This window comes from Panicum virgatum, chromosome 4K (assembly GCF_016808335.1).
Source record: "Panicum virgatum strain AP13 chromosome 4K, P.virgatum_v5, whole genome shotgun sequence".
Taxonomy (NCBI): domain Eukaryota; kingdom Viridiplantae; phylum Streptophyta; class Magnoliopsida; order Poales; family Poaceae; genus Panicum; species Panicum virgatum.
Genome location: NC_053139.1, coordinates 41,941,329 through 41,967,872, shown reverse-complemented (window position 1 = coordinate 41,967,872; position 26,544 = coordinate 41,941,329). Strand labels below are relative to the sequence as shown.

At 53.1% G+C, this 26,544-nt stretch overlaps 1 protein-coding gene and 1 long non-coding RNA gene across 2 annotated transcripts in view; both read left to right on the top strand.

The window, feature by feature from the left end:
- Positions 1 to 6,703: 6,703 nt before the first annotated feature.
- Positions 6,704 to 8,240, top strand: LOC120704907 (flocculation protein FLO11-like). The gene has a single exon (XM_039989449.1). The coding sequence runs from the start codon at positions 7,496 to 7,498 to the stop codon at positions 7,973 to 7,975; it is 480 nt and encodes a 159-aa protein (XP_039845383.1). The 5' UTR covers positions 6,704 to 7,495; the 3' UTR covers positions 7,976 to 8,240.
- A 688-nt stretch (positions 8,241 to 8,928) lies between these two features.
- Positions 8,929 to 26,544, top strand: part of LOC120704909 — a 31,569-nt gene continuing 13,953 nt past the window's right edge. Inside the window, exons 1-11 of the long non-coding RNA XR_005687728.1 lie at positions 8,929 to 9,611; positions 9,703 to 9,750; positions 9,884 to 9,961; positions 11,107 to 11,182; positions 11,379 to 11,980; positions 12,087 to 12,227; positions 12,315 to 12,416; positions 12,526 to 13,329; positions 13,523 to 13,618; positions 13,788 to 14,178; positions 14,292 to 14,460. This is a non-coding gene — a long non-coding RNA (uncharacterized LOC120704909). The remainder of the gene's footprint in view (positions 9,612 to 9,702; positions 9,751 to 9,883; positions 9,962 to 11,106; positions 11,183 to 11,378; positions 11,981 to 12,086; positions 12,228 to 12,314; positions 12,417 to 12,525; positions 13,330 to 13,522; positions 13,619 to 13,787; positions 14,179 to 14,291; positions 14,461 to 26,544) is intronic.

Sequence of the window (26,544 nt, the reverse complement as noted above, 5' to 3'; positions counted from 1 at the left end):
TCTCCACGCAATGGTTTATCATGAAAACCTGTTTAAAATAACGGAACCTAACCGTTCTCAGCTGAACTTGAACGTGAGCGGTTCTGGACAGTGGACACAGCTGGAGCAGGGCTTACATTGCCCATAAAAGAACGACATATCATTTACGTAGGATGAAATTCAAACCAGTTTCAAATAGGTTTCAGGTCGCTTTAAACAAAATATTGATAAAACATTGGACATGACACCGACATTGTAAAACCACAAGCAAGAAAGGTGTGCTCGCAGAAAATCTGTAGGTCCCAGAACCAGAACCAGATGCTTTATGCATAGTTATTTTCGGCCTGTGAAGCCCGTCCGGGCCGCGCTAGTGCTGCGGCTGGCCTCCAACGATACGTTTATGTTCGAGCAGGGTGTGATTTTTTCTTTTTCTTTTGTCAAATCATGCCAATTCCCACCATATCTTAATCTATCCCTAGCATAGTATAGAGTCCGTGCGTTGCTGCGGTTAATATAATTTTTTATCCATATCTACATGAGACTACCAATTTTATATTCTTTCACTCTATGATGAACAAATTGTACCGTGACCGCGCGAGGTGTTTATTGTCTATGTTCCGATTGCGATTCAGAATGACTTGTTTGGATTCTGATTGATTTATCTGGATTCTGATTAAAGGATCGTGGAATCATTGCTTGCTTTAGAAATATACTAGCATTTTGCCCGTGCGTTGCTAGGGATAATATAAATTTTATCCATAAATATATGCGCTCAATAATTTTTTCGGTGGAAACTCCATGTACAACATGTACCGTGACCGCGTGAGGTATTAATTGTCCGGTTTTCGATTGTATTGGGATTCATATTGATTTGTTCGGGTTCCTATTAGGATTTCAATTGATTTATTTGGATTCCGATTAGGATTCCGATTGATGGACCGTGGGCCCACCCGTCAATAACATAGGCGAGTAAGGTTTCCACCCAAATTTTTGGTTTGGTATGTTGGTTTGGTCCGCCTATGTTATTGACAGGTGGGCTTTAGTCCATTCGGTATGCGAGTCGGACCAACTCCCTCCGTCCACGACTCGATCACGTAGATCTGTACAATTTTTTTTGAACGAACGGCACTCGACGAGTGTGTTTCTATTGATATAGCAGAAAAATACCAGACTACGGCCCTGGGAGGCCATAGGCAGGAAACAAAAAGAAAAGAAAACAACAAACTCGCCCGGTTGGATTGGGACGTCAACACGGGTTACCGCTCAACTATACTCACTGGCCGGTTGGATTGAGACATCAACACGACCAAACTCTAATCACAACGACGATAGAGGAGAAAAGGCACAACCGCAGTTTCCACCTACCATTGCACTCTTGCAGCTATCGAAACAACTGAAGTGTTCTAGTGTTGATAGAGGAGCAGAAGGGGCAGACACTACCACACCAGGAGGCCACTGCAGTACTGCACCCAAACCGACCGCCCAACGGCATGAAAAACACCAAGTCTGGAGCAACCCAACGCGCGGGGGCCTCGCCACTTCCGCCATTGGACGCCACTCTCGCGTGCGCGGGACCTCCAACCCGCCACTCAGCATGCCTCTCCCGTGTGCGGGGACCACCAACCCGCCACACGGCACCACGCTCCGTACTCGTTTCAGGGATTGCCGTCGAGACAGTAAGAAGAGGTGCCCTGTCCCCCGGGAACTGAACCAAGCCGCCAGACCACCTCCGTGGTTCAAAATCATCACGTTGCTTTCCCCCTCGCACGTAGACGTTGCCCTCGAGCCAGTAGACCGAAGATGTCGCCCGCGCCGTCTTCCGACGTTGTACCGCACCGGAATGGTTCAGCCGTGCTGAACACCCCGCCGCGATCCGCTGCAGGCCAAATCATCACTGATTGTCATTGCCGCTAGCGCCGTCCTTCAAACACTGTCCCGCACCGCACTGGAGACTGCCACACAGCTCCAAGCGCCGCGGAACGCTGCACGTAGGCGAACAATAGCCGAGTGATGACCCCCGGCCACCAACAGAAGAGCAGGCGTCTTGGCGTGAGGTAGGCAACCCCCTTCTCCGCACGCCCTCCGACAGATTTGTCACCACCGGCCGAGGAAAATCCCAAGCAGCAGGCCGGCCAAGTCGCCGAACGGTGTCTCTAGAGACGACGCCTCCAAGGAGGTCACGACGCCCACAGACGCCGCCGTCGCTCGTCCAGGAGCTGGACCGGGTTTTCACCCAGAGATCTCGTGCAGGAGGGTTGCAACTCCAAAATGACACCCTCAACAGGGAGAGCGACGCCCGGAGGCGCCGCCACCATTTCACCAGAATGAATCTGGCGAGAGCTTTCGCCCGGATTGCCGGCACCCCACTGCACGCGTTCGTCGCCTCAAGACGGCACCATCACTGCGGCCGCCCCAACCGAGGGACGCCACTGTCACAGCTCCACAAAGCCCGCTGCCGAAGCTCCATCTCCCTTCGCCGTCCACGCAACCCGGCAACGCGCCGGAGCCACAGCCGCGTCATGAAGTGTCCCCTCATAAAAGAGAACTTAAATGTGATACAAACATCAGTCCCAGGAGGCTGATGCCACATTTATTACATCAGATGGTTCATTACCGTACAAACCTCCGAGGAGGACACTCGATACAAATGATAATAACAAGTAACCAAGCTACGATATAACACCAGAGCGCGACCCACATGGGATCTAGCTCGGGCTCAGAGTACTGCGTCAGCGAAATCTTCTCGAACAGGGCCGGTTCCACAGGCAAGGTTGGGTGTAGAACGATAACCCTACTCGGCGTCGTCTGGTACGAAGTCTGGGTTTTCTTCTGTAAAAAGTAAGAATGGGGTGAGTACAAACGTACCCAGCAAGTCCAACCACACCCACGGAGGGGGTTATATCAGAATAGCATGTTCAGGTAAAACAAGGATAAGGTTACGGTTTATTTTGCGGAAAGCTAAATTTTATGCAGGGGTTCGTTTAGCCGAAAACATCAGAAACCAGTTTTTGAATTGAGTAACACGGAGTTCAAGTTTTAAACTGCTACCGGACTCCCTGTCCGTCGTAGCACACGGCACAACTGCCGGACACAATTCCAAAACAACTCACGCTAACCCATCCCCAAAGAAACACTAGTTATGTGACCACACCGTAACTCGCCCAATACCGTGGGCACGGCTATTCGAATAGCTTTTAACTCTGCAGAGGTGTGCAACTTTACCCACAAGCGGGTACCACAACACGAGCACCGTAGTGTCGGTGTAGATCCCGACATAGCCATTACCCACCTTAGCTAGACCTGATTTGTCATCACGGGATTTACCAAGGGGTCATCGACCTAACTCTGAGGTATAACCGGGGTATAAGTCACACTGAGCCTATCCCTTTTCCTTGGGCACCCGTTGCTCTCAGCCCTCCTGATGGCTATCACATCAACTAGTGGGGTTTATGCTAAGCCCTCCTGATGGCTATCACGATAGTGGAGTTAGGTGAGATGACACACCAACTCGGTCCTTAGTTGTGACAAGATGGATATCTCCCTTCCTTGCCCTGCCACACAGGCACGAGCACACCAAATGGCAAATCCCGCAGAAATGCCATCCATCCCGTCTAAAACTCACTTTTCAAAAAAAAACACCGCTTTTATCCCTTCCCACATACTCACACATTTTCTTTTATAAAACAAATAGCATTATGTGTATAGTCCTAAGCGTTCTAATAGCGATTAACATCCAAGCAAAATCAGACATTAATCTAGGTGGTCAAGGAATGGTTATAACAAATCAAGGGGTGGCTATCCAACCGTGTTTTCATGCAGGCAAAACATATACAATTTTATAAAGCAGGCCAACAGGTTATGTTTATAAAAACTAGGACTGAAACATGCATCAAAGGGCGGGATTGAACTTGCCGTCTTCGAAGCCTTCGGGGAGGTCCTGGTCGAAGCACTGTCCTTCGGGCTCGGGGTCGCAGAACTGGTCCTCGTTCGCGGGTTCGCAGTACTGTTCGTCCACGGGCTTTCCTTCGTTCACACCATGGTCTACGACGCATACAAACAAGCACACAATCAAGAAACAGACAATAAAAGATTTATCGTTGAGCTCGAATCAGGAATAATTAAGTTATGGAGTTCGGAGTAATATTTTCGGGCGGTTTTCTAATGGCATGGACCACATTATGTCATGGGAGGTGTGGTAAAGTTTTAGGTAGATCCGAAGTCGTTTGGCGCATGAAATGATAGGTTAAAGGAGTGATTAGGGATAAACCGGGGTCCAGGGCTTCTTTGTAAATATTCTTGGGGGGCAAGGGCTTGGTTAAAAATTCTAAAAATACTTGGGCCTATTAGAAAAAGTGTAGGGGTTTATTTATTATTGGGTTTATAAGTTGGAGGGCTTGTTTGCAAAATAAGGAAACAGGAAGGGCTTCTTAGGGAAAAGGTTAAAAGGGTGGGGGTTTCTTTTACAAAACAGGGAAGGCTAGGGGGTTTTGGGCATAATGCCCTGTCCTCTTCCTCCCCTCGCGCTGGGAAACAGGGGAGGGGGAGGCGGCTCGCCGGCGGTGCCGATTCCGGCGGCCAGGGGCTCGGGGCGGCTCCGGGGTAAGGGGAAAAGGAGAGGGGAGGCCTGCGGGGTCGATCCCCGGCCGCAGCTCGAGCGGAGGTGGCCCGGGTCGGCCTGGCCGCGGTGGCGTGCGGTAGCGGGGCGGTGGCGGCGTTGGGCCGACGGCTCGGGGTCACGGCGGCGGCCGGAGAGGAGGGGAAAAGGGGCAGCGGGGTGCAGGGGTTCGATTCCCCCTCTCACCTTGGCCTGAGGCGCGGCGAGGAGGCGGGGCAGCGGGAGCAGGCGGTGGCGGCGTTAGGCAGCTCCGGTGGCGGCGCTAGGGAGCTCGGAGAGAAGAGGCACGGGGCTGTGTAGCTCGGAGTGGGGGTCGTGGAGCTCGGGGGTGCCCCTTGTCCCCTTTTATAGGCGGTCAATGCGGTGGAGGTGGGAGTGCGGCGGTGACGGCCTGGTGGGCTCTGCGACTGGCTTTAATGGCGGTAGGGGGGGCTCGGCGCTGTGCCGCCCGAGCGTCGAGGCGAGCAGTGGGCCGTGGTGGCGCGTAGCGGGGACGGCGGCAGCTGGGCGGGTGGCGAGGCAACTACTGGTGACGTGATGCTTCGAGCGGGCGGCGACCGGCGCAGGCGGCGCTGTGCGGGCGTCAATGACGGTGCGGACGGCGAGGTGACGCGACGCCTCGGGCAGGCGGCGACCGTCGCAGGCGGCGCTATGCCGAGGTCACCGGTGCTGTGCGCCCAGGGCGTCGGCGCGTGCGCGCGGGTCGCGGGCGAGCGGCGTGGCACGGCTGCGCGGGCGGTTGGGCGTCGCGGTGCGCACGCGGGCACGGCGAGGTGCGCGTTCGTGTGCACGCGGTGGGGCAGGGAGCAGTGGCGTGTGCGCGGGCACCGCGGCGTGAGCAGCGGGCGCTGCGCGTGTGTGCGTGCGCGGGAGCAGGAAGCAAGGCGGGCACGCGCGTGCGGAAGCAGGGAGCGGCCGTGGTGGCACGCGGAGCAGAGCAGGGAAGGCGGGGCCGGGCAGCGTGGCTTGGACGCGCGCGGGAGAGCGAGGTCGGGGATCCGGGCCGGTGTGCGCGTGGCGAGCGGCGCTCGGGGGTGTGCTCGGGAGCGGGGCAGAGCAGAAGGGGGGGCCGAGCGCGCGGGGAAGGAGAGAGGAGAGGGAAAAAGAAGGAAAAGAAGAAAAGAAAAAGAAAAGAAGGGGAGAGAGGGGAAAGAAGAGAGAGGGAGAGAGATTCGCGCCGAAAACACGGCGCTCGGTCGGCCACGCGCGGCGCCGGGCACACGTGAGTGCGACGCGCGGGTCAAGGAAGAATAGGGCGGCGGATTTGGTTGTCGGGGTCGGGTCTAACAGGGATCGGGAGATCGGGCGGAACAGGGAAAAGTTCCCGAAATATTAGGGTTAGGCTTTAGGAAAAACTTGAGCTCAACGACGAAAACTCAATTTTGAAACTAAATAGCGTACGAATCAACTTAGCGAATTTTGGGATGTTACACGTCACCACCGGGCCGCACTAGCATGGCGCCCCTGCGAAACTGGGCCAAGCCAGCCGCGGAACCGCCGTTGATGCCGAGCCGTGTCGCAGACACCGCCGAGCCACGTCAGCAACCGCCGTGGTCGCAGGGCCGTGTCTCACACCTCCATGGCGCCGCCGGCGAGGCCACGCGCAAGCCACCCCGGCCACATAACCACGCCACCGCCGATCTTCACGCGGCCGTCCCTCACGCCGTCGCCTTGCAGACGCTGCGACGGGTCGCAACCGCGCCGCACAGCCAGCTCGCAGCCCGCAGCCGCACCGCAACGGGCCGTTGCTGCACTATCTCCCAGCTCCAGAGCCGCCCACATGCTCAAACGCGCCCACGGTCGCTGGGCCACCACCACCTCCAGTGCCTGCGCGTACAGCTCGCCGCCGGTGCCGCCCTAGGCCGCGCAATCACCGGATCCGGCAGATGTGGGGCCGGATCCGTGACCCCACGGGCTCCATCGGCGCCGGGCGCCGCCGAGGCCGGCGAGCCTCCCTCAGGTGGCTGAAGCGGCCGCGTCTGCCCAGATCCGCTGGAGGACGGGGATGGGCCCGCCACCGCCCTCATCACGAGCCGCACAGGCTTCCGGCCGCACGCTCGGGCAGCGGCGCGGCGAGAGGGGTCGTCGGGGGTGGGAGGCGACGGGGATCCGCGGCCGCTCGAATCACCCACGCGGGGCGACGCGGGGGCGAGTCAGATCTCTACAAATTAACACACGAGCACAATACGTATCCAATATTTATACCATTTTATTGTCTAGCAACACATGGGCATAGTTGCCTAGTATATCTATATAATTATTGTTTCTCCCTCTAGTCTTCCGCTTTTCCATATATAACACGGTTCATGCTGGTTGGTGGGTGGGTGATACATTAGACTACGTTCGCTCGCCGCCGCTGCCTCACAGCCAGCAAGCAAAACTACTGTAGCCATTCCTACACAAGGCTATGTTAGAGACGGACCTTGGAGTCTCGGAACGTCGCCCACTGTTCGGCGCGTACGTGCCCATCAAACTTACTAACGAGCACGCACGCAAGTTAGGCGTGCGTTATTCTTACGCGTACGTGATCCCATTATTTCAAGTTGCAAGTCCCTCGTCAGAGGTCCACAAATGGCAATCATCGTCGTCATCTCTCTCCACAAATGACAACGCAAGTACTCTGATGAATTTTATTTTGCAGCACGAGATGGAATGAAAAAATCAAAACGCCCTCGGAAAAAATCTGCTAGTACTATCCTACCCTGGCTGACTCTGCCTGCACTGCACGTGTGCACCACAGGCCAATCCAGCAAGCAACTGCGGCCTCAACTTGCTTGCCCCGAAGGCCCAGCTTGGCTATAAATACTTGCATGGTGGCTGCCATTGGAGCAGGCAGGGGCAGGCACCTCCACAGTAACACTACTCCGGTTGAGAACATCATCCCATACTGATCAGCTGGCAATGGCCTTGGTGATGAAGACCATGGCTGCTGCTCCCCCTGCGCTCCTGTGCCTCGCCATGGTGGCTCTCGCGCTCGCGGCTACTTCTACCAAGGCCCAGGCGGCTCCGGCTCCAACACCGTCGTCTCCGACGCCGGCGCCTACACCCGCACCGGCGCCGCCATCCGTGTCTCTATGCCCGGCCGGCTTTAGCAACTTGTCCGAGTACAAGGCAGCTGTTCCTGAGTATTTAAAGCACTGCGTCGCTCTTACTCTATCTTCCGGTGCACGTACAATAACCACCAGAAAACTCAGCAGCGTCCTCGGCCCGATCCGCATTCCCCCTCCGACCCCGCCCAGCGTCGTCGCCACCTCGAAGGGCCTCGTCGTCGTGCACAGCATCATCCACAAGTGCACCTGCTACCTCGCCACCAAATCCACCCTCCTCGAATCGTCCACCGGCCCCATCGTGTGCAAGCCCGCCGGCCAGGGCTTCGCTTGAGCGCGCGCGCGCGTATGCAGAACACCACCATGCCCGGGATGCACTGCATGAGCGTGAGTGTCGCGTGCAGTGTGTGTGTGCTTGTTGCTTGGCTATTTATTTTTAACTCGTCCTACATACCGCTACTCCGTATGAGTTGAATAAGCTGCCACTTATATGTATTCTTGGGTGGTGGTAAATAATGGGAGCTTGTAACCTACTTACTTGCATTGTTGTGTGATCATGAATTAATACCATTATATATACTAAATGATTTACTGTGTCATCACTTATATATGTTAATAACTGTACCATGCTTGTGAGAGGGGCAATGACCGGGACATAGAGGTGCAACTTGATGATCTTTAGGTGCACCTCCAACCCTTTTTAGTTCGAAATAGTGTAAAATAAATTTTGAACTAAAAAGAGTTGGAGGTGTATCTAAGGGGAGTTGGAGGTGTATCTAAGGGGGTCACCTCTTTGCACTCCTACCGGGACATCTGGACAAATCGATCCGTCTCACTACCAAGGTTAACCAAACCGGTGGGAACCGGTCCGGTTTGACCGGTTACCGGTCAAACCGGTCCGGTCCGGTTCCGGTTCCGGCCGGTACCCAATCGGCCAAAATTCAAATTTTAAATTTGAATTCAAAAAATGAAAAATTCCCAAAAAATTCCTAAAAATACTTCAAGGTGTGATGAATCTAATGGTGTCAAATTTTCTCAAAAATTCATTCATTTAGTATAGTTTGTGGGAATTTAAAGTTAAATCAAAAAAGAAAAAGAAAAAAATGGACCGGCCCATGAAGGCCCACCGATCAAACCGGTCAAACCGGCCGGTAAACCGGTCAAACCGGTCGGTAAACCGGTAAAACCGGCCGGTAAACCGGTTGCACGGGAGCTTTTGAATTTCAAACCGGTCAAACCGGCCGGTAAACCGGTCGGAACCGGTTGCACGGGAAAATTTGAATTTATTTGAATTTGGATTTGAATTCAACCGGTTTCCACCGGTAACCGGTCAAACCGGTCCGGTAAACCGGAACCGGAGCCCGGCGGTTACCGGAAACCGGTTGGGAAATAAAACCCTGCTCACTACACACAAAATATAATGCAGAGTAGTACTGGGCATTCATTGTATGGTTCTTGAGGACTTGAACTGAGCGGGAAGATTAGGTCAGACATCTTCTTCTTCTTCTTGTACATGCTGAGCTGAGCATATCCCAGCCGCAGGTTTCGCCGTCTCGCGATATGTGCCAGCACCCTCTCTCCTTGTATTCATGTATTCCGTTTTTTATGGGGTCGTATTCCCCCGCGGCGGCCCCACCGTTTTGTTTATGGTAATGACTCCAATACAGCTGGCCGTACGATTGTCCGACCGCACGGCCGCTTTCATCCAGCGTCCACGTTCAATCCAACGACACAGAGGGCCCCGGACGCACGAGCGGCACCTGACTGGGATGGTCCCATATTCCAGAAGGGAGGAGGGCGTGAAGAAATTTATTCAAAACATCAGGACGCGTGCCTGTTCATTTCCTTCAACCCCTCTCTCTCTAGGGTTCGTTCCTCTCTCGCAATCGCCCGGTGATTCCTCCTCCCAATTCCTCGCTCCCCGTCGCCATGGCGCCCAGCTGAATCCGCGGTGCAGTACCCTCGGCGAGGTGAGCGATTCATCCCCAACACACACGCGCATTCGCCCCTTTTCTGATGCTTCTCTGATGGGGTTTTTGGTCTCATTTTTGCGCCGACCAGTGAGAGGAGGGGGGTCGCTCGTGCGCGGAATCACTGGATCAGGTCAAGGTGTGCATTCCCCCTCTTGTCCCCCCCCCCCGCGCACGCATTGAAGCCCCACGGCTCCCCCTGTTTGTCCTAATCGATGCTCCCCCTATCCGCCGCGCTTTTGTCTGATGTGCTATGGTTTTTTGGATTTTAGCGGCGAGCGATCAGAGGCATTCCCCTGTGCTGGAGCATACGTGCGTGCGGCGAGTGGAAATCTCAGACGGCAGGCTAAGTGAGTCTCCCCCCTCTCTCCATTCCCCAACCCTCTGCCCACGGAGCCCCTGCATTTTTTTTGGGTTCAGGCTCTGCATTGCGTTTGGAGTGATGATTGTTTTAGCTCGCACCCCCCCCCCCACATATGATTTTGATTTGTGCAGTTTATATTCTAGGGTTTGATGCAGCGGAAGTGTAGGTTCATAATCAGAGGGGGTGATTTTTCAGCATTACCAACAGCAGCACCTAGAATTTGTTTAGGATTCGGGGGATGTGTGGCTCAAAGCAGAGAATTAGGGGTGCTGCTATTTTTTTCTCTCACACCCACAATAATACGTGGGTTAGTGGTCTGGAAGCGTAGGATTTTGGGGGAATGGGCAGCATCTTCCGAATTTGGTGATTCCCAAACTTGACTGTATCCCGCCACAAGGGGGGTGTTTTCACACACTAGATACATGGAAATAGAAGCAATACCCCCACATGCACACTACATTCAAGTATGTTTATATATAGCTTCAACAAAAGTGGATCACAGTCTGTCTATGCTAGAGTGTGATTTGTAGGTTTTAGTCTCGTAGAATAACAAGCAAGCCGTTGTGGTAAGCAACAAATTCATTTTTCTGTATGCAATAATCAAGTGGTCAGTTTTCAGGTATATTTGCATGAAAAATGATTTATAATTGCCTAAGCTCAAACAATGTAATTTCCTTTTTCTTACTTCTGGGGTTCCACACAAGCATACCAAACATTTTATTTTGCAAGTACATCAGAGTTATCTTCTTTTTTTGTTGTTGCAAGAATAATGACTGCTTGATAACTCCAAACAAAAGTGGATCACGGCCCATGTGCGCTAGCTTCTGTATTTTTTGTTGTAGTCTTGTAGAATAACAAGCAAGCCTCGTCTTAAGTAGCACATCCATTTTTCATACAACGATCGAATTTGCCAGTTGTTTGCTATAATTGCGTCAGCATTCATTTATAATTGCCCAAGCACAAATAACATAATTGCCTCTTCTGTTTTTACACCCCCTCCCCCACCGTCCTTTTTGTTTTAGATGCATGAATCCATTTCTGTCCAAGTTGATCGGGGTTATGGTATTTTTATGTCTCCCACTTTTACAACTAAATCTGCATCAGTTAATATTTTTCATTAATAATGTGCAGGGTTTTCTCTAACTTTGTTACAATGGCAAGAGGGCAGAAGCGGCAACAAGGCCGCGCCCAACCATCCAATATGGAGGTGCACTACTTTTCTCTCTATTTTGCTTAGCCATCCTTTTTTATATATGTCGATAACATGGTTTGATATTGGCAAGTTTCCATACCTTTATTAGGCATATTTTAAGGTAACAGTAGGCAAAGAATCATGTTCATTTTCTCTACCCATGAGTTCGGCCTTTTAAATAACTAATATTGTTTTTTTCATTTTTCTGTAGTCCCGAAGAAACAGAGCATCGCTTGCCAGGCTTGTCAAGCTATATCCAAGTTTGACAGGTCCACAACGCAAGATGATAGAGGAAGTGAATTTCGATGGTCTGCTAAAGATATCCTGCTCCACTATGCCGACGGGTCTTGCTTCATGGCTCTTTGTGGATTGTTTTGATTCTGAGAGGTCAGAGCTGGTGTTTCCAGGGAGGGGTTTGCTGTCACAACAAAAGCTGTTGCCGACATCCTAGATTTACCAAGCGGGGGTGATCAAGTGAAGTATGAGCTGGATGTCGATGCTATTAACTTCATGCAGAATAAGTATGACATTATCCATGGTTCAGCACCAAAGATTGAGGAAATTATGGAGAGGATAAAGAAAAACAAGTCCGCAAATGAAGACTTTTTGAGATCTTTTCTGATGATTGCTGTGTCAACATTCCTGTGTCCTCCAACCAGCTTGGGAATCAGTCCAAGGTGTTATCCAGCATTGGTTGACCTTAAAAGTGTGAAGAAACTGAATTGGTGTCAATTTGTGGTTGAGCAGCTCAAAGAAGCCCATAGAAATTTAAACAAGAAATTTTGTGTGAGGGGATGCCTCCTTCTACTTGTTGTAAGTTTTTTTCACTCACCCCCCCATACTGCAATCACTTCTTTCTACCACACACCTACCCCTCCACCTGTTTTCTGAATTTTTACATTTTCTTCTTTTTTTGCAGATCCTATATGCAGATTCCCTAGTCGTTAGCAACGCACATATCCCTGATGACAAGCCCAGGATTGCTGCATGGTCTAGGCAACTTTTGGACAAGGTGATTAGGCTGGACAGAAACCGTGATGGTTCTTTCGGCAAGCTGAAGGTACATTTTCTATTTCTTCCACACCATCACACTGCCACCTTTTTTCTATCCAAAGAAATTCATGGCGTCACATTTTTTTTCCCAAAGCTTAAATCAGCAAGACATTCGGTGGCTCAAGATTCTTTTTTCCACATGGATGATGTGCATACCTTTGTAGCATCAAAAGTCCCTCATCACATGGCAATTGAGGTGTGTAAATCCTTTTTCCAAATACTTTTCGCAAGCAGATTCTGTTAACATGCATCAACAATTTAGTAATGATCATCTTAGCAATTTCTTTTACTACAATGTTCTGTAGAAAAAGAGAGACATTGTAGCTGCTGTAAGCAAAGTCCTAAGTGGAGTGACAGACATGCTCGGCATATTTATACATGAAATATCTGCTGTACAAGACCCAGCCACATCAAACTTGAGAAGATCGAAGCGGAGGAGGACGGTCCCATAGGAGCTTGATGATGGCAAAGCGGAGGAGGAACCTGAAGTTGACGAAGAAGAGACCGACTAAGATTCTGACTATGCAGAAGATGAAGAAGAAGAAGAATGGATCAGCAGCAGCGAAGATGGGGTTTCAGACCAAGGAGCCGAGAATGAAGATGGTCGAGACAAAGAAGAAGACAGCGATGATCTCGCCCCACTTAGCACGTGGTTAAAGGAAATTCAATCAGCTCAATCCAAAACTAGCAGGCTCGACACTGGAGGTCGTGCTAACAGCATTGGAGGCACGAAGCAAGCAGCGCAGAACAAGGAATCTGAAGTCAAAGAAGCTAACAAACCAGGCAATATGAACACCTTACGCTCAAAGTTGAAGCTACCCGACATCCCAACAAAGGCAGGGCAGCATGCTGACTTGAGTGATAAGGGAAAAGCTGCCACGGCGAAAAACATGGATGAAGGTTGCACTTCAAGGGGTAAAAGTCCTGCAACCTCAGCTAGTGTTGCCAAGAGTAGTTCTTGGGATTTCCCTCTCCCAGTTTTAATATTATGGAAGAAATTGAAGAGCTGACCCCACGCGGCGAAGGAACAAGTCGATCTCACCAAAAACAAGTGCCAGCCATAGCTGCTGTGATGTGTCACACAATCAACACTCCAATCACACCACTTGGTATGTCCACCCCCCCCCCCCCCCCCCCCCCCCCCCCCCCCCGCCTCAAAAAGTCCTGATTAGGCAGTTTTTGTGTCCTTGAATAGGCAAAATAATGAGTTCCATTTGACATTTTTATTCCCAAAGTTAATATTTTCAGATATTCATAATCAGATTTGTATACCCCCTCATTTTTTCCGTGCTCTCTCTCTAGATGATGGCAAAGGAACAAGTGCATTAGGCCCCAACCAAGCGACAGTCAGATCTGCTGCAATGTTTGGCACATCAAACACCAAAAACACACCACTTGGTATTCCCCTCATACGCCAAAACATTTTATGTGTATTTTAATTGGCAAAATAATGAGATTCATCTTGGTAGTTTTTTCATTCCCAAATTTGCTGTTTTTTCCCCAAAACATGTAATGCGACTGCAATATCAATTGTGCATTTCCCTTTTTTTCTGTATCTCTCTCTTAGATTATGGGTCCACATGGTCACTAGATGGCCTACCAGAGGAGGTGTTTCATCAATGGAAAGCCGAAGCTATTGAGATTAATAGACAAGCAAAGGCAAAGCTCAAGATTGCTCTTCAAGATACACCACCATGTGTAGTACCATCCACAAGCAAGCCAATTGATATTGGGCCATCAAGGACAGCTAGCGCCCAAGCGCTGAGAACAGACCCTGACTCATCTGTTACACCTAACTACATTCCTCCACCAACTAGGATATTCAAAAGGGGCGCAGCACTTCAGTCTCCATATGCTGAAGCTGGTCCAAAGATATCGCTCAAATGCAGCAGGGCTATGGCAAAGACGTACGATGCTGTCTGCACATGTATTAGGTCTACCAGGACCAGAGATAAGAGGTATTTTTGGACATCCGTACTCCCCCTTTGCATCTGTACATCCCCTACTACTTCCTCTTTTAATTACATTTGGTTTCATCTCACAAAGAAATTCTTTTTTGCTTTTGTTGCAGGGCACTCATAATCAATTACCTCGGTACTTTTGCTGTGTTGGTAGATTTGGTGGACTCTGTAAAACCAGGTGGGAAGTTGAAAAACACTATCGCAGAGGTTGGCATCTATGTGCTAAATGGCAAGAAGAAAAGGGGTGCCACCAGATTCGTCATGCCGCTATATGTTACAGTAAGTAGAGCACTTCATTTTTTTTCTTTTCCCTCTTGCTTTACCTGGTAAAAACAGCAGCAACATTTACATTTTTTGTCACAAACCCCCATGCAGACTCTTTTGCAAAATAACTATCGGGTACCACGATTAGGGACACCCTAATCGGGGTACTAAGATCGCTTTAAAACGCAAACACATATTAAGACAACTGGGCCCACAAAGGCCCACGGCCTCCTTCCAACCTGGAAGAAAGGAAAGGACTCAACGGAGCCCAGCGTGCGGCCCATTCACATCCCCCTCGAACCCGCGGAACGATCTCCGCCTCGCTCGAGGGTTCCTCTCGGGCCCGCCGGACAATCTCCGCCTCGCTCGAGGGTAGCGAATCTACCCTCGAGCGGGTAAGCCATCTCCGCCTCGCTCGAGGCCACCCCTCGGCACAAGGGACAAACAGCCCCGCTGCCCAACCACTCGCCGTACGGAGGCATTAAAGGCCAGCCACTCCGCCACGACGCCCAGGACAGACGGCGTCAGGCCGCCACTCCCACAGTGGATGTGACCGGGGTCCCATCCGCTAACTTCGGTCACCGCTCCGCCATCCCGAAGGCTGTAGCGACACTGTGGGACATGCGACGTGAGACAAGACGGGCTCAGCACTGCTCCCGTTACTGTTCTGCCGACACCGACCATCCGGACTCGCCTCCCACTGGGGAAGGGGTCCGGCGACGTCACGTGTCCTCTCGAGCGGAGCGCTCAGCGCACACGGACGGAGCCCCGGCCCTCCCCCCTTTAGGAGCCCGGGACCTCCATGTGTCCCCGGACCTTCTAGTGTGCACGCCCGCACTCCGACCAGGGGGTCTGGGGCCGTCGCGTGCCACCACTACCGCTGGTGCATGCAGGACCCTAGTCTGAAGGGCCCACCGAATGCCACCACGCCACATATAGAAGACCATGCACCAGCGACGACCACGCCACCTGCAGGGGCTGGCAGGACGACCGGCACGATCTTCGCAGGACCAAGGACGATATCCAGGATGACTGTGACACGCGCCACATTCCCACAGTGTACTTCCTACAGTGTCCGACCACTGTACCCCCGCGATTCAGGGGAGGACGGCGACTTCCATGCCCCACTCATGTACGCCGTCCCTCCTTGTGACTATAAAAGGAGGAGGCGGGCTCCCATTAGCGGGCTCTAGTCTGTCTGGTCTCTCTGGCTTCTCTCTTCCAAGAGGACGTTCAAGGACTACTAAGCATTCATCTCAACTGACCCCACTCCTAGCAGAGACTTGGGAGCTTCCCTCCCTCTCTCGCCTTGCTTGTATCCCCTACTGCAAGCACTCCGGGTGCAAGATAATACAGTGCCCTCGCACACCCCCTTTTTTCTGGACGTACGGCCCGTGGCCGGAACCAGGATAAACCGTGCGTTACTGTGTTGCTTCTTGCATCATCATCTGGGACGAGAAAACACGCAGCATTTATTAGTTGGGATCCGGGCCCCCCGGGTCGGGACACCGACAATAACCAAACTGGTATGGCTGCTGTTACACATGCATTCCAAAAGGATACAAATAACCTACACCACCGACAGTTGGTATGTGCGCACCTTTTTTCCTTTCTTTTATAGTATCGCTTCTCTCTTTTTTCAGTCATCTAACTTGTTGTGGAAAAAACACACAGATATTCTTCCCTATTCTGCAGAAGTTGGTTCAGGATGATGCACACTCAGGCCATTATTTCATGATTGTGCTTAATTTGCGGAACGAAAGGTTTGAACTTATTGACTCTTTGAGGACTTTGGGAGATCCAAAACTGGCTGAATGCTGCAACAAAGTATTGTCTGGAATAAAATTCTTGTGGAATATCTATTATGGTGATAGTGACTATGCAATAGACGATTATGAGCTTGTGGACACTGCAGTTCCAAAGCAGACCAATATGTAAGTTAATATTACTTCCAGCTCAGTTTTTTTATTGTCGCAACTCAGCATCGCGGCCAACGGGGCCACCGTTTTGTCATCACGTGCCTCGGCGTCATCTGCGCCGGCACCATCATCTGCAGCGGCACTAGTGCCTCCCAGGGGGGCTCGACTCCGCCCTCGCCCTTCCCCTTCGGGATGCGCAACACTGCCGCTCGCACCTACGCCTCTTCAATCAGCACTAACTTCACCGAGTATGAGGATCTGCCGGGTCATCATCTTCTATCGATCCGCAACCTCATCGCGTCGTCCCTCGACGAATCCTACCCCGACACGGCAAGCTCGATCGCCGACGACGTCAACTTCTTCATGAACAACTTCACGGCCAAGGAGGCCGAGGACTACTTCGGGGTTCGCGACCCCGACGCTCTTCGCTCGTTCCAGCTGGCGACGGCTTACTGCCTCACCTGCTCCGAAGACTCCAGCGAGAGGGATTTCGATCCTTCCCGGGAGTGCTTCATGGTGGACCTTGCGGACGAGCAGAACGACAACGCCCCAAGCAACGACGGGGACGCGGGGCGGACGCGCGGGCAAAGTAACCGGTGGTCCCGTCTGCAGCCCCTTCCTCGTCAAGCTCGGCGGCGCGACAAGCTCAGCTGGCGCAGCTCAAAGAGCTTCAAGCCAAGCTCGACGACCAGCGTCAACAAACCCAGGAGCTACGCGCTGCACTCGAGCAGCAGCGTACCGCGCATGGTGCACACGCCCAGGCGGCGGGACGTGTCGCCCGGGAGCGCATCCTGGCCGACGACGACGTCGACAAATCTCCGGAACTGCAAACGGCCGGCGAAAAACTCATCGCTGCGGCCTATCTACTTCAAGCTATGCCTGAGCCGTCGACGCCCTCGGGCCGCAACCTGCGCCGTGAGGCACAGGAGCTCATCGAGCAAGCTGCCGTGCAGCAGGCTGAGAGTTCTGCGTCTCGTATGCGCTCGAAGGCCCCGGAGCAGCCTGGCGGGACTGCGCACCAGGACCGCGAGGTTTCTGTGCACACACCACCAGCACGGAAGGGCAAGGCAGCCGTAACACCCGGTGCGAGGGCACCCTCGGTGCACGAGCGCATCGGAAGAGTTCCCGTAAGGGAGCGAATCTGTGATACTCGCGGGCACGCTGGCGACGGCGACGCCCGCAACGTCATCGACGGCAGGAGGTACACCCCTCGACGGGGTAGACGCTTCGACCCCGAGCACGACAGGGGTGAGTCGCCGGAGCCTCCGGGCACCCGGGTGTTCAGCCGGGAGATTCGAACAGCATCTTTTCCCCCGCGCTTTCGACAACCCAACACCCTCGTCAAGTACTCGGGCGAGACTGACCCTGCAGTCTGGCTAAACGACTACTGCCTAGCGTGCCAGCTAGGCGGTGCGACGGAGGACGCGGTCATCATCTGCAACCTTCCTCTTCATCTCGCTGATGCCACACGAACGTGGCTCGAGCACCTGCCCGCAGATCAGATCCATAACTGGGCCGACTTGGTCCATATCTTCGTGGGCAATTTCCAGGGCACGTACGTGCGCCCTGGGAACTCCTGGGAGCTCAAAGGGTGTCGCCAGAAGCCCCGCGAGTCCCTACGTGACTACGTGCGGCGCTTCTCCAAGCAGTGCACCGAGCTCCCCAGCGTCACCCACGTCGAGGTCAATAACGCTTTCCTCGAGGGTACGACGTGCTGGAACCTAGTGCATGAGCTCGCGAGAAGCCGACCCGTCAGCACCAATGAGTTGTTCGATGCTGCCACCAACTACGCTACCGGCGAGGAGGCTGTTGATGCCATCTTCGACGACAAATCGAGCAAGCGCAAGGACGATGCGCCCGCGGAGGGCAGCCACGTCAAGTCCAATACCCCCGCCAAGAAACTGAAGCGGGGGAGGAAGGGAAAGAAGCCGGTCCCGCCGAACCAGCCCGGGTCGGGGCAGGCAGAGGACTCCGAGGAGGCCTTTGCTGCCGCCCCAGACCGCAAAGGACCTCGAGGCCCCCCTCGAGGTGGTGGTGGCCAATTCGACGACATGCTTAAGAAGCCGTGCCCTTACCACAAGGGCCCGGTCAATCATACCCTCGAGCAGTGCGAAATGCTCAAGAAGTATTACAACCGCGTCGCGCATCGCGACGAAGACAAGAAGAAGGATGCGGGCGACAAAGGTGGAGATGACGAGTTCCCCCCAGTGGAGAACACCTTCTTCATCTTTGGAGGAGCAATGACGAACTTGACTTCTCGGCAGCGCAAGCACGAGCGCCGGGAAGTTTTCTCCGTCACCAAGGCCACGCCATCCTACCTCGACTGGTCGAAGGATACCATCTCCTTTGGCCGCGAGGAACACCCCGATTACGTCCCGCATCTGGGACGGTACCCGCTCGTTGTCGACCCCATCATCGGCAACACCCGCTTCTCCAAGGTGCTCATGGACGGAGGTAGCAGCCTCAACATCATGTACGCCCACACCTTGGAGCTTATGGGGATCGGACTGGACAAGCTCCGCCCCAGCAAGTCGCCATTCCATGGCGTTGCGCCGGGGAAGCGAGTCCAACCCCTCGGCCAGATCGATCTGCCTGTCTGCTTCGGCACGGCAGCTAACTTCCGCAAGGAGGTACTCACTTTTGAGGTGGTGGGGTTTCGAGGATCCTACCATGCCATCCTTGGTCGTCCTTGCTATGCCAAGTTCATGGCCGTCCCCAACTACACCTACCTCAAGCTCAAAATGCCGGGTCCAAAGGGCGTCATCACCATCGGCTCTTCGTTCGAGCACGCCTACGAGTGCGACGTTGAGTGCGTCGAGCGCGCGGAAGCTCAAGCGGAGGACGAGGCCCTCGCAGCCACCCTCAACAAAATGGCAAGCGAGGCCTTGGACTCCATGCACCGACACGCCGGGAGCTTCGAACCCGCCGAGGGTATCAAGAAGGTGCCCCTCGATCCGAGCCACTCCGACGACAAGGCGTTGCAGATCAGCGCCACCCTCGACGACAAATAGGAAGTGGTGCTCGTCGATTTCCTCTGCGCCAATGCAGATATCTTTGCGTGGAGCCCCTCGGACATGCCTGGCATACCGAGGGAGGTCACCGAGCACTCCCTTGATGTCCGACCCAACTCCAAGCCGGTGAAGCAGCGCCTACGACGCTTCGACGAGCTCAAGCGCCGGGCGATCGGCGAGGAGTTACAGAAACTTCTGGCGACCGGATTCATCAAAGAGGTATTCCATCCCGAGTGGCTAGCCAATCCTGTATTAGTGAAGAAAAAGAGTGGAAATTGTTGGATGTGTGTAGATTACACTAGTTTAAATAAGACATGTCCGAAGGTTCCCTTTCCTTTGCCATGAATTGATCAGATTGTAGATACTACTGCGGGATGCGAACTCCTATCCTTTCTTGATGCCTATTCCGGTTACCACCAAATCAAGATGAAAGAGCCCGACCAGCTCGGGACTTCTTTTGTCACACCCTTCGGCATGTACTGCTTCGTTACGATGCCCTTTGGCCTCAGAAACGCCGGAGCCACCTACCAGCGGTGTATGCTCCACATTTTCGGAGACCATCTCGGGCGCAGCATAGAGGCATATGTCGATGACATCGTTGTAAAATCCAGGAAGGCGGATGACCTGGTTGCTGATCTCTGGATTGCATTCGATTGCCTACGGGCCAAAGGGGTAAAACTTAATCCCGAGAAGTGCATGTTCGGGGTGCCTCAAGGCATGCTCTTGGGCTTCATTGTCTCCCAGCGGGGCATCGAACCCAACCCTGACAAAGTCTCGGCCATCACTCGGATGGGATCGACCCGAGACCTAAAAAGGGTACAGAGGGTCATGGGATGCCTAGCGTCCCTTAGCCTGTTCATCTCGCATCTCGGCGAGAAAGGCTTACCCCTGTATCGACTCTTGAGGAAAACCGAGCACTTCAAGTGGACCCCCGAAGCTCAAGAAGCCCTCGAAAGGCTGAAGGCATCACTCACTCGTGCCCCCATTCTCACACCACCCACGGACGGTGAGCCCCTCTACCTGTACGTAGCTGCGACGACCCAAGTGGTCAGCGCGGTGATCGTAGTTGAAAGACAAGAGGAGGGCCATGCATTGCCCGTCCAGCGGCCGGTGTACTACATCAGCGAGGTGTTGTCTGAAACTAAGACACGCTATCCGCAGATTCAGAAGCTGCTCTACGCAGTGGTTCTGGCTCGGCGCAAGCTGCGCCACTACTTCGAGGCCCATCCCGTCACCGTGGTCTCGTCTTTTCCTTTGGGAGAGATAGCCTGCAACCGGGAAGCCGAGGGTAGAATCGTCAAATGGTCTGTGGAGCTGATGGGGGAAACTCATACTTACGCCCCCCGCAAAGCGATCAAGTCCCAAATCTTGGCTGACTTTGTGGCCGAGTGGACCGACACCCAGCTACCCCCATCACAAATCCAGGGCGAATGCTGGACTATGTACTTCGACGGGTCGGTGATGAAAACCGGCGCCGGTGCCGGCCTTCTTTTCATCTCACCCCTCGGAGAACATATGCGATACGTGATACGCCTACACTTCCCTGCGTCGAACAACATGGCAGAGTATGAGGCCCTCCTCAGTGGCCTCCGCATCGCCATCGAGCTCGGCGTCAAACGCCTCGACGTACGCAGTGACTCTCAACTCATCATCGATCAAGTAATGAAGGAATCTAGCTGTCACGACCCGAAGATGGAGGCGTACTGCAATGCAGTGCGCCGGCTCGAAGACAAGTTCACCGGCCTAGAGCTCAATCATGTCCCGCGCAAGTACAACGAGGACGCCGACGAATTAGCCAAGATCGCGTCGGGGCGGACCACCGTCCCCCTGAACATCTTCGCTCGAGACATCATCAAGCCCTCCGTCGAGTTCGGGGACCCGACGGAGTCAGGCCCCTCGTCCGCTGGGCCCACCGGCGGGAACCCCCCGGCGGACGAGGTCGAGCCCATGGACATTGACTTCGGCACCACCTCCGCGGACGAGGCCGAGGCAATGGAAGTTGACGAGGCCCCCACTTCACGAGATTGGCGCGTCCAGTACCTTGACTGGATGATTCGAGGGGTCCTACCCTCGAACCGCGCTCAGGCGCGACGCCTCGCCAGGCGGGCCAAGTCCTTCATTCTAATCGACAATGAGCTACACAAGCGCAACCCCTCGGGTGTCCTGCAACGATGCATCTGTTATCGCCATAAATTAACAGGGTTAATTTATGGGCCGAAAGCAAGATGGGCTTAAAGCAGAAGATTGAGGAAGGCTTGTAAATCGGCTCCTACGTGAGCATATGGGCCACATTGGCCGTGTATCCTTAGATTTAGTTTAAGGTTAGAGATAGAGTCCAATCGGGACAAGATTAGTTTAGATTGTTTCCCAAGTCTTCGGACTATAAATATGTATCCTTTGTTATTCGTAAGGAGAGCGTCATCACGACTCGCAAACAACAACTCTCGGCGCATCGCCACCCCTAATCCTAGGGTTTTCATCCAAGTAAGTGCCATGCTGCCCTGATCGCTTCTTGCGATCAGGGCGGTGTAGTTCTTGCTTTTACCTTGGTATTACTCGTACTGAAGCGTTTTTGATGGCGAGTAATGCTAGTTATCCTGATGTTCGTAGCATGGCTTTTAGTAGATCTGTTGTGCTTTATCGCTTATCATCTGCGAATATCATGTTGTCTAATCTGTTGTGGTTTGCTCTTTTTTTAAGAGTTTGCGTAATATCTGCTAGGTTAGGCCTTGCAAACGGATTGGATGATCCGGTGGCGTAGTAGATGCTTTATTTTAGCCTTGATAGGGATTGTTCCGGGAATCAGCTCTTGCTAGTTCTTAGGCCTCTGTTCGGGTTGTGGTTTAGTTATCTGTTACGTTTATTAGGCCTAGTCACGTGTAGGATGTTCCGATTTAGCAGTGAAGCTTTTACCATCGTGGATTAGATTAGTTAGATTTAATTAAAGCAGCTTTACAGTTATTTGCTTATTTCATTGAAATCTGGATGGTTACAGATCCAATCTGACACCGGGACTCAATCGGCTCTTTAAAGCCGATGCAAGAGTCGTCCCGGGGAGCCGACCACGGCTCGGACTTACATCTACACGTGTCTTTGTATGCAGGAAACTGTTCGGAGCACGTTTGCACCCTCCTGATCGGGTATAGGTCAGGTGGCACGCCCGGTTTTCCACAAAACCTCCGGGCGCGTGACGGAATTGCGGGCCGTCGATGAGGGAGCAGTGCCTGCCAGCGCCCCAGCAACCTCCCGGCTCTTCGTGTTGCCCGTCGCTGCTCGCCGGTGGGTTTCGACCGACAAAACATTCTGGCACGCCCGGTGGGACCACTCTTCTCGGCAACAACGTCCACTGCAACAATGACCGGAGCTCAAGATCAAGAACCTGCTCCCAAGCCAGTCACATATGAAGAACTTCCTCCTGAACACAAGAAGAAGTATGACGAGATCAAAGCTCTGCTGGAAGCCGATCTCATCGGCTCTTTTGAGAAAACTCGCAACCATGGCATCTGTTGGAAGGGGTTCTCACCAGAAGGCGCTCTTGACAATGTAGATCTGTCTGTACCATCTGAAGAGCGCACCAGAGCCCTGCGTCAGGGGATGAACTACATGGTGGCCCATTCGCTTCATCGGCATTCTCAGAGCCTGATGAACGAGCTTGAGCGCATGGCGCACCATGTCATCCAGGAGATAATCAAGAACCAGTACTCTCCATCGGGGCCAACCCTGGGGAGTCACACAGAGGAAGCTACGCTGCATTCTAGGCCGCAACTGCCATTCTCATTTGCAGCTCCCAGACCACAGAGCTCGCCGATCTACGTCGTCCACAAGATCGGCGGTGATCCTGGAGAAGGCCAGTTCCTCACCGAGCCACCCAAAGAGATCCCGCACGGTTACACGTGCGCCTACATCCCTGACAGCGTCAGTCCAGCACGCTCGATGCAGATGGCGAACCTAGGAGCTTCTGGATTAGACGCAAAGAAACAAGCGTGGCTGGCAAAGTACGCTACTGGGCCGAGTGCTGAGCCATCGGCCCCAGGTGTTCTTAGTGTGGAGTAGGTCAGTGCAATATTAAGAGACCAGTTCGGCATCCTGCCCAAGAGGCAAGCGATCGGCTATTCCAAGCCGTATCCAAGCGACTATGACTTGATCCCACTGCCACCTAAGTATCGGCTTCCTGAGTTTACCAAGTTCAACGGGTCAGAGGGAGCCAGCTCCATCGAGCATGTGAGCCGATACTTAACGCAGCTTGGGATGATTTCAATGTCGGATCCTCTAAGGGTCCGGTTCTTCGGCCAGTCCCTTACAGGCCCAGCTTTTGGATGGTATGCATCACTGGCTCCGGATTCGATTTGGACTTGGAGGCAGCTTGAAGACCAATTCCATACCCAGTACCGTTCGGAGGCTGCTGAAGCTGGAATTGCCGACCTCGCCCAGGTCAGGCAAAAGCGAGGAGAGACCGTGTCGGAGTACATACAGCACTTCAGAGAAGTCAAGAACCGATGCTACTCGTCGCGCATCACAGAGAAGGAGGCAGTTGATCTGGCTGTCCTGGGACTAGCTAAGCCGATCAAGGATGCGGCTTTTTAGTTGGAGTTCACGTCTCTGGCGCACCTGGTGCAGAAGCTTACATCATATGAGCATTACCATCCTGAGCTGTACCAGGACAAGTTCAAGCGCCATGTAAACATGGCACAAGCTGAAGAATCTGACGACTCTGGCGAGGAGCAAGAAGTAGCCGTGGCAGAGTGAACTCGGGGGGCAAACCCTGTCCCGTGCAAGTGGGTCAAACAGCAGGGACTTGTGAAGGACTTCGACTTCGACGTGACCAAGGCGGAGCAGATATTTGATCTACTCCTCAAAGAAAAACAGCTGAAGCTCCCAAAGAATCACAAGTTGCCAACGGCCCAAGAGCTGCAGGGAAGACTGTACTGCAAATGGCACCACTCATTCACTCATTCCACGGGTGAGTGCAAGGAGCTACATCGACAGATACAATCGGCTATCGAGTAAGGCCAATTAATCCTGGCTCAACACAGGATGAAGGTTGATACCAAGCCCTTCCCGCAAGCTAATGTGGTGGGGCTGTCAGCTTTTGGATCCAAGGGCCAGGACTTGGCATTCCAGATCAACATGGTGGGACCCATGCGCCGCCATGATAGGCAGGGGAGAGAGGCCGCTTCTGGCAAACGGCCGCAAGATAAACGTGAGCTGGAGCAGCGGCACGTGACTGAAGAGCAGGTGCGCCACATCCGCAATCAGCTTCCAGCTTCTAATCGGCTTCTGGAAAAATACCAGTACCAGTACCAATTGCGACGCCGATATGAATCGGAAGAAGATGAGTACGAGCACCGCTCAGGAAGGACATTGGGGAGGTGCTAGGCTATACGCGACCACTGACATTGCCCGTTCTTCAGGTACTGTTAGAATTCCGTCATGAGCCGATTACCTACTATAGATGATTGCTTGGAGTGCAGGCCTCCAGGACACTAGCAGGACAAGACATCAGTGTTCCGGCGCTTAGGGCCCGGAACACATCATGATGACCGTATGGAGAGGCCAACCAAGGGTGATTCCGAGCAAGAAGAAGAAGAAGATAGGTACCATCGCCCACGGTGGTGTCCTGATGGGCTCAATCGCTCGCAGAAGCGTAGAGTATAGCGCTTGCGCAATCTGGAAGAGGCTGAAGCAAAGTATCTTGACGTGCTGAGGAAAGCGCGTCCGGATCTCGCGGAGCAGGTTAGGCGACCGAGAAAGGAGGAAAAGCACCCTCCAAGAAAAGAGTGGCGTCCCAGGCAGAAAAAAGCCGATGAGAAGCCATCGGCTGACGTAAACATGGTGTTCGTGCTCCCGTCGGAGTTTCGAGCACCCCAACCGGAAGAATTGGCTATCGCGCAGCTGGATCTCGGCCCGTGGCCAATCATCTTTGAGAAGCCCAAGGAGAAAAGCTACAAGCACTTGAAGGGGTTGTATCTCAAGGGCCTCATCAACGGAAAGCCTGTGAACAGGATGTTGGTCGATACTGACGCTGCAGTCAACTTGATGTCGTACTATGTGCTGCACCGATTGGGTCGTTCTTCTGCCGATCTGATCAAGACCAATGTGATGCTTAATGACTTCAATGGACAGCCATCAGAGGCGATGGGGGTTCTTAACGTGGAACTGACAGTGGGCCGCAAGACTGTACCAACATCGTTCTTCATCGTTAACAGCAAGAGTACATACACAGTGCTGCTTGGAAGGGACTGGATTCATGCTAACTGTTGTATTCCCTCCACAATGCATCAGTACCTCGTCCAATGGGATGGCGATGAAGTAGAAGTGGTCCCTGCAGACGATTCCAGTGAGGTTTCCCTCGCAGATATGAACGCCTGGGATGCGGAAGGACAAGAGCCAATCTCAGGGATCGCCCTGGAAGACTGTGATCGGATCGAGGCGACAAAAAACGGACTGAGGCTGGTCTTATCCACTGGCCTCACAGAATAGATGCATCCTGGCATGCTGATAGGGAGGCCGGTCCCAGCGACCGGCCCCAAAAAATAGAAAAAATCTGTTTGTGGTCGGGATTGTTACATCGTGTACACATGATGGCCTGCTCTGGCAGCTGGCCACTCATTGACTATTTGGCTCTGAGTGATAATAGAAGTATAGAAGCGGCCAGCCCGTGCGGTTGGCCAAATAATTTTTCTTGTCATCTCCCTGTGTTTGCCGCTGATCTTGTAGACAACGGAGACTCGCCTGCGTTCGCAGCTGGTTTTTCGGACGACGGTAAATTAGGATACGGGTTCACGTCGGCTGACGATTTGGAAGAAATTGATATCGGTCCTAGGGATAAGCCACGGCCGACATTTATCAGCAAGAAGTTGGATCCAGTCTTGCGTGAGGAGATGATTGCATTACTGAAAGAGTACCGGGACTGTTTTGCATGGGACTACACTGAAATGCCCGGTCTGGATAGAAGCATCGTCGAGCATCGACTCCCGCTCAAGAAGGGGTTTCGGCCGTTTCAGCAACCAGCACGTCAGATGAAGGCCGAAGTCCTAGAGGAAGTCAAGAAAGAAATAGAGAAGATGTTGGATGCTGGGTTCATCAGGCCATGCCGGTATGCAGAATGGATCTCCAGTGTGGTGCCGGTGCAAAAGAAAGATGGCCGATGGCGTGTTTGCGTCGATTTT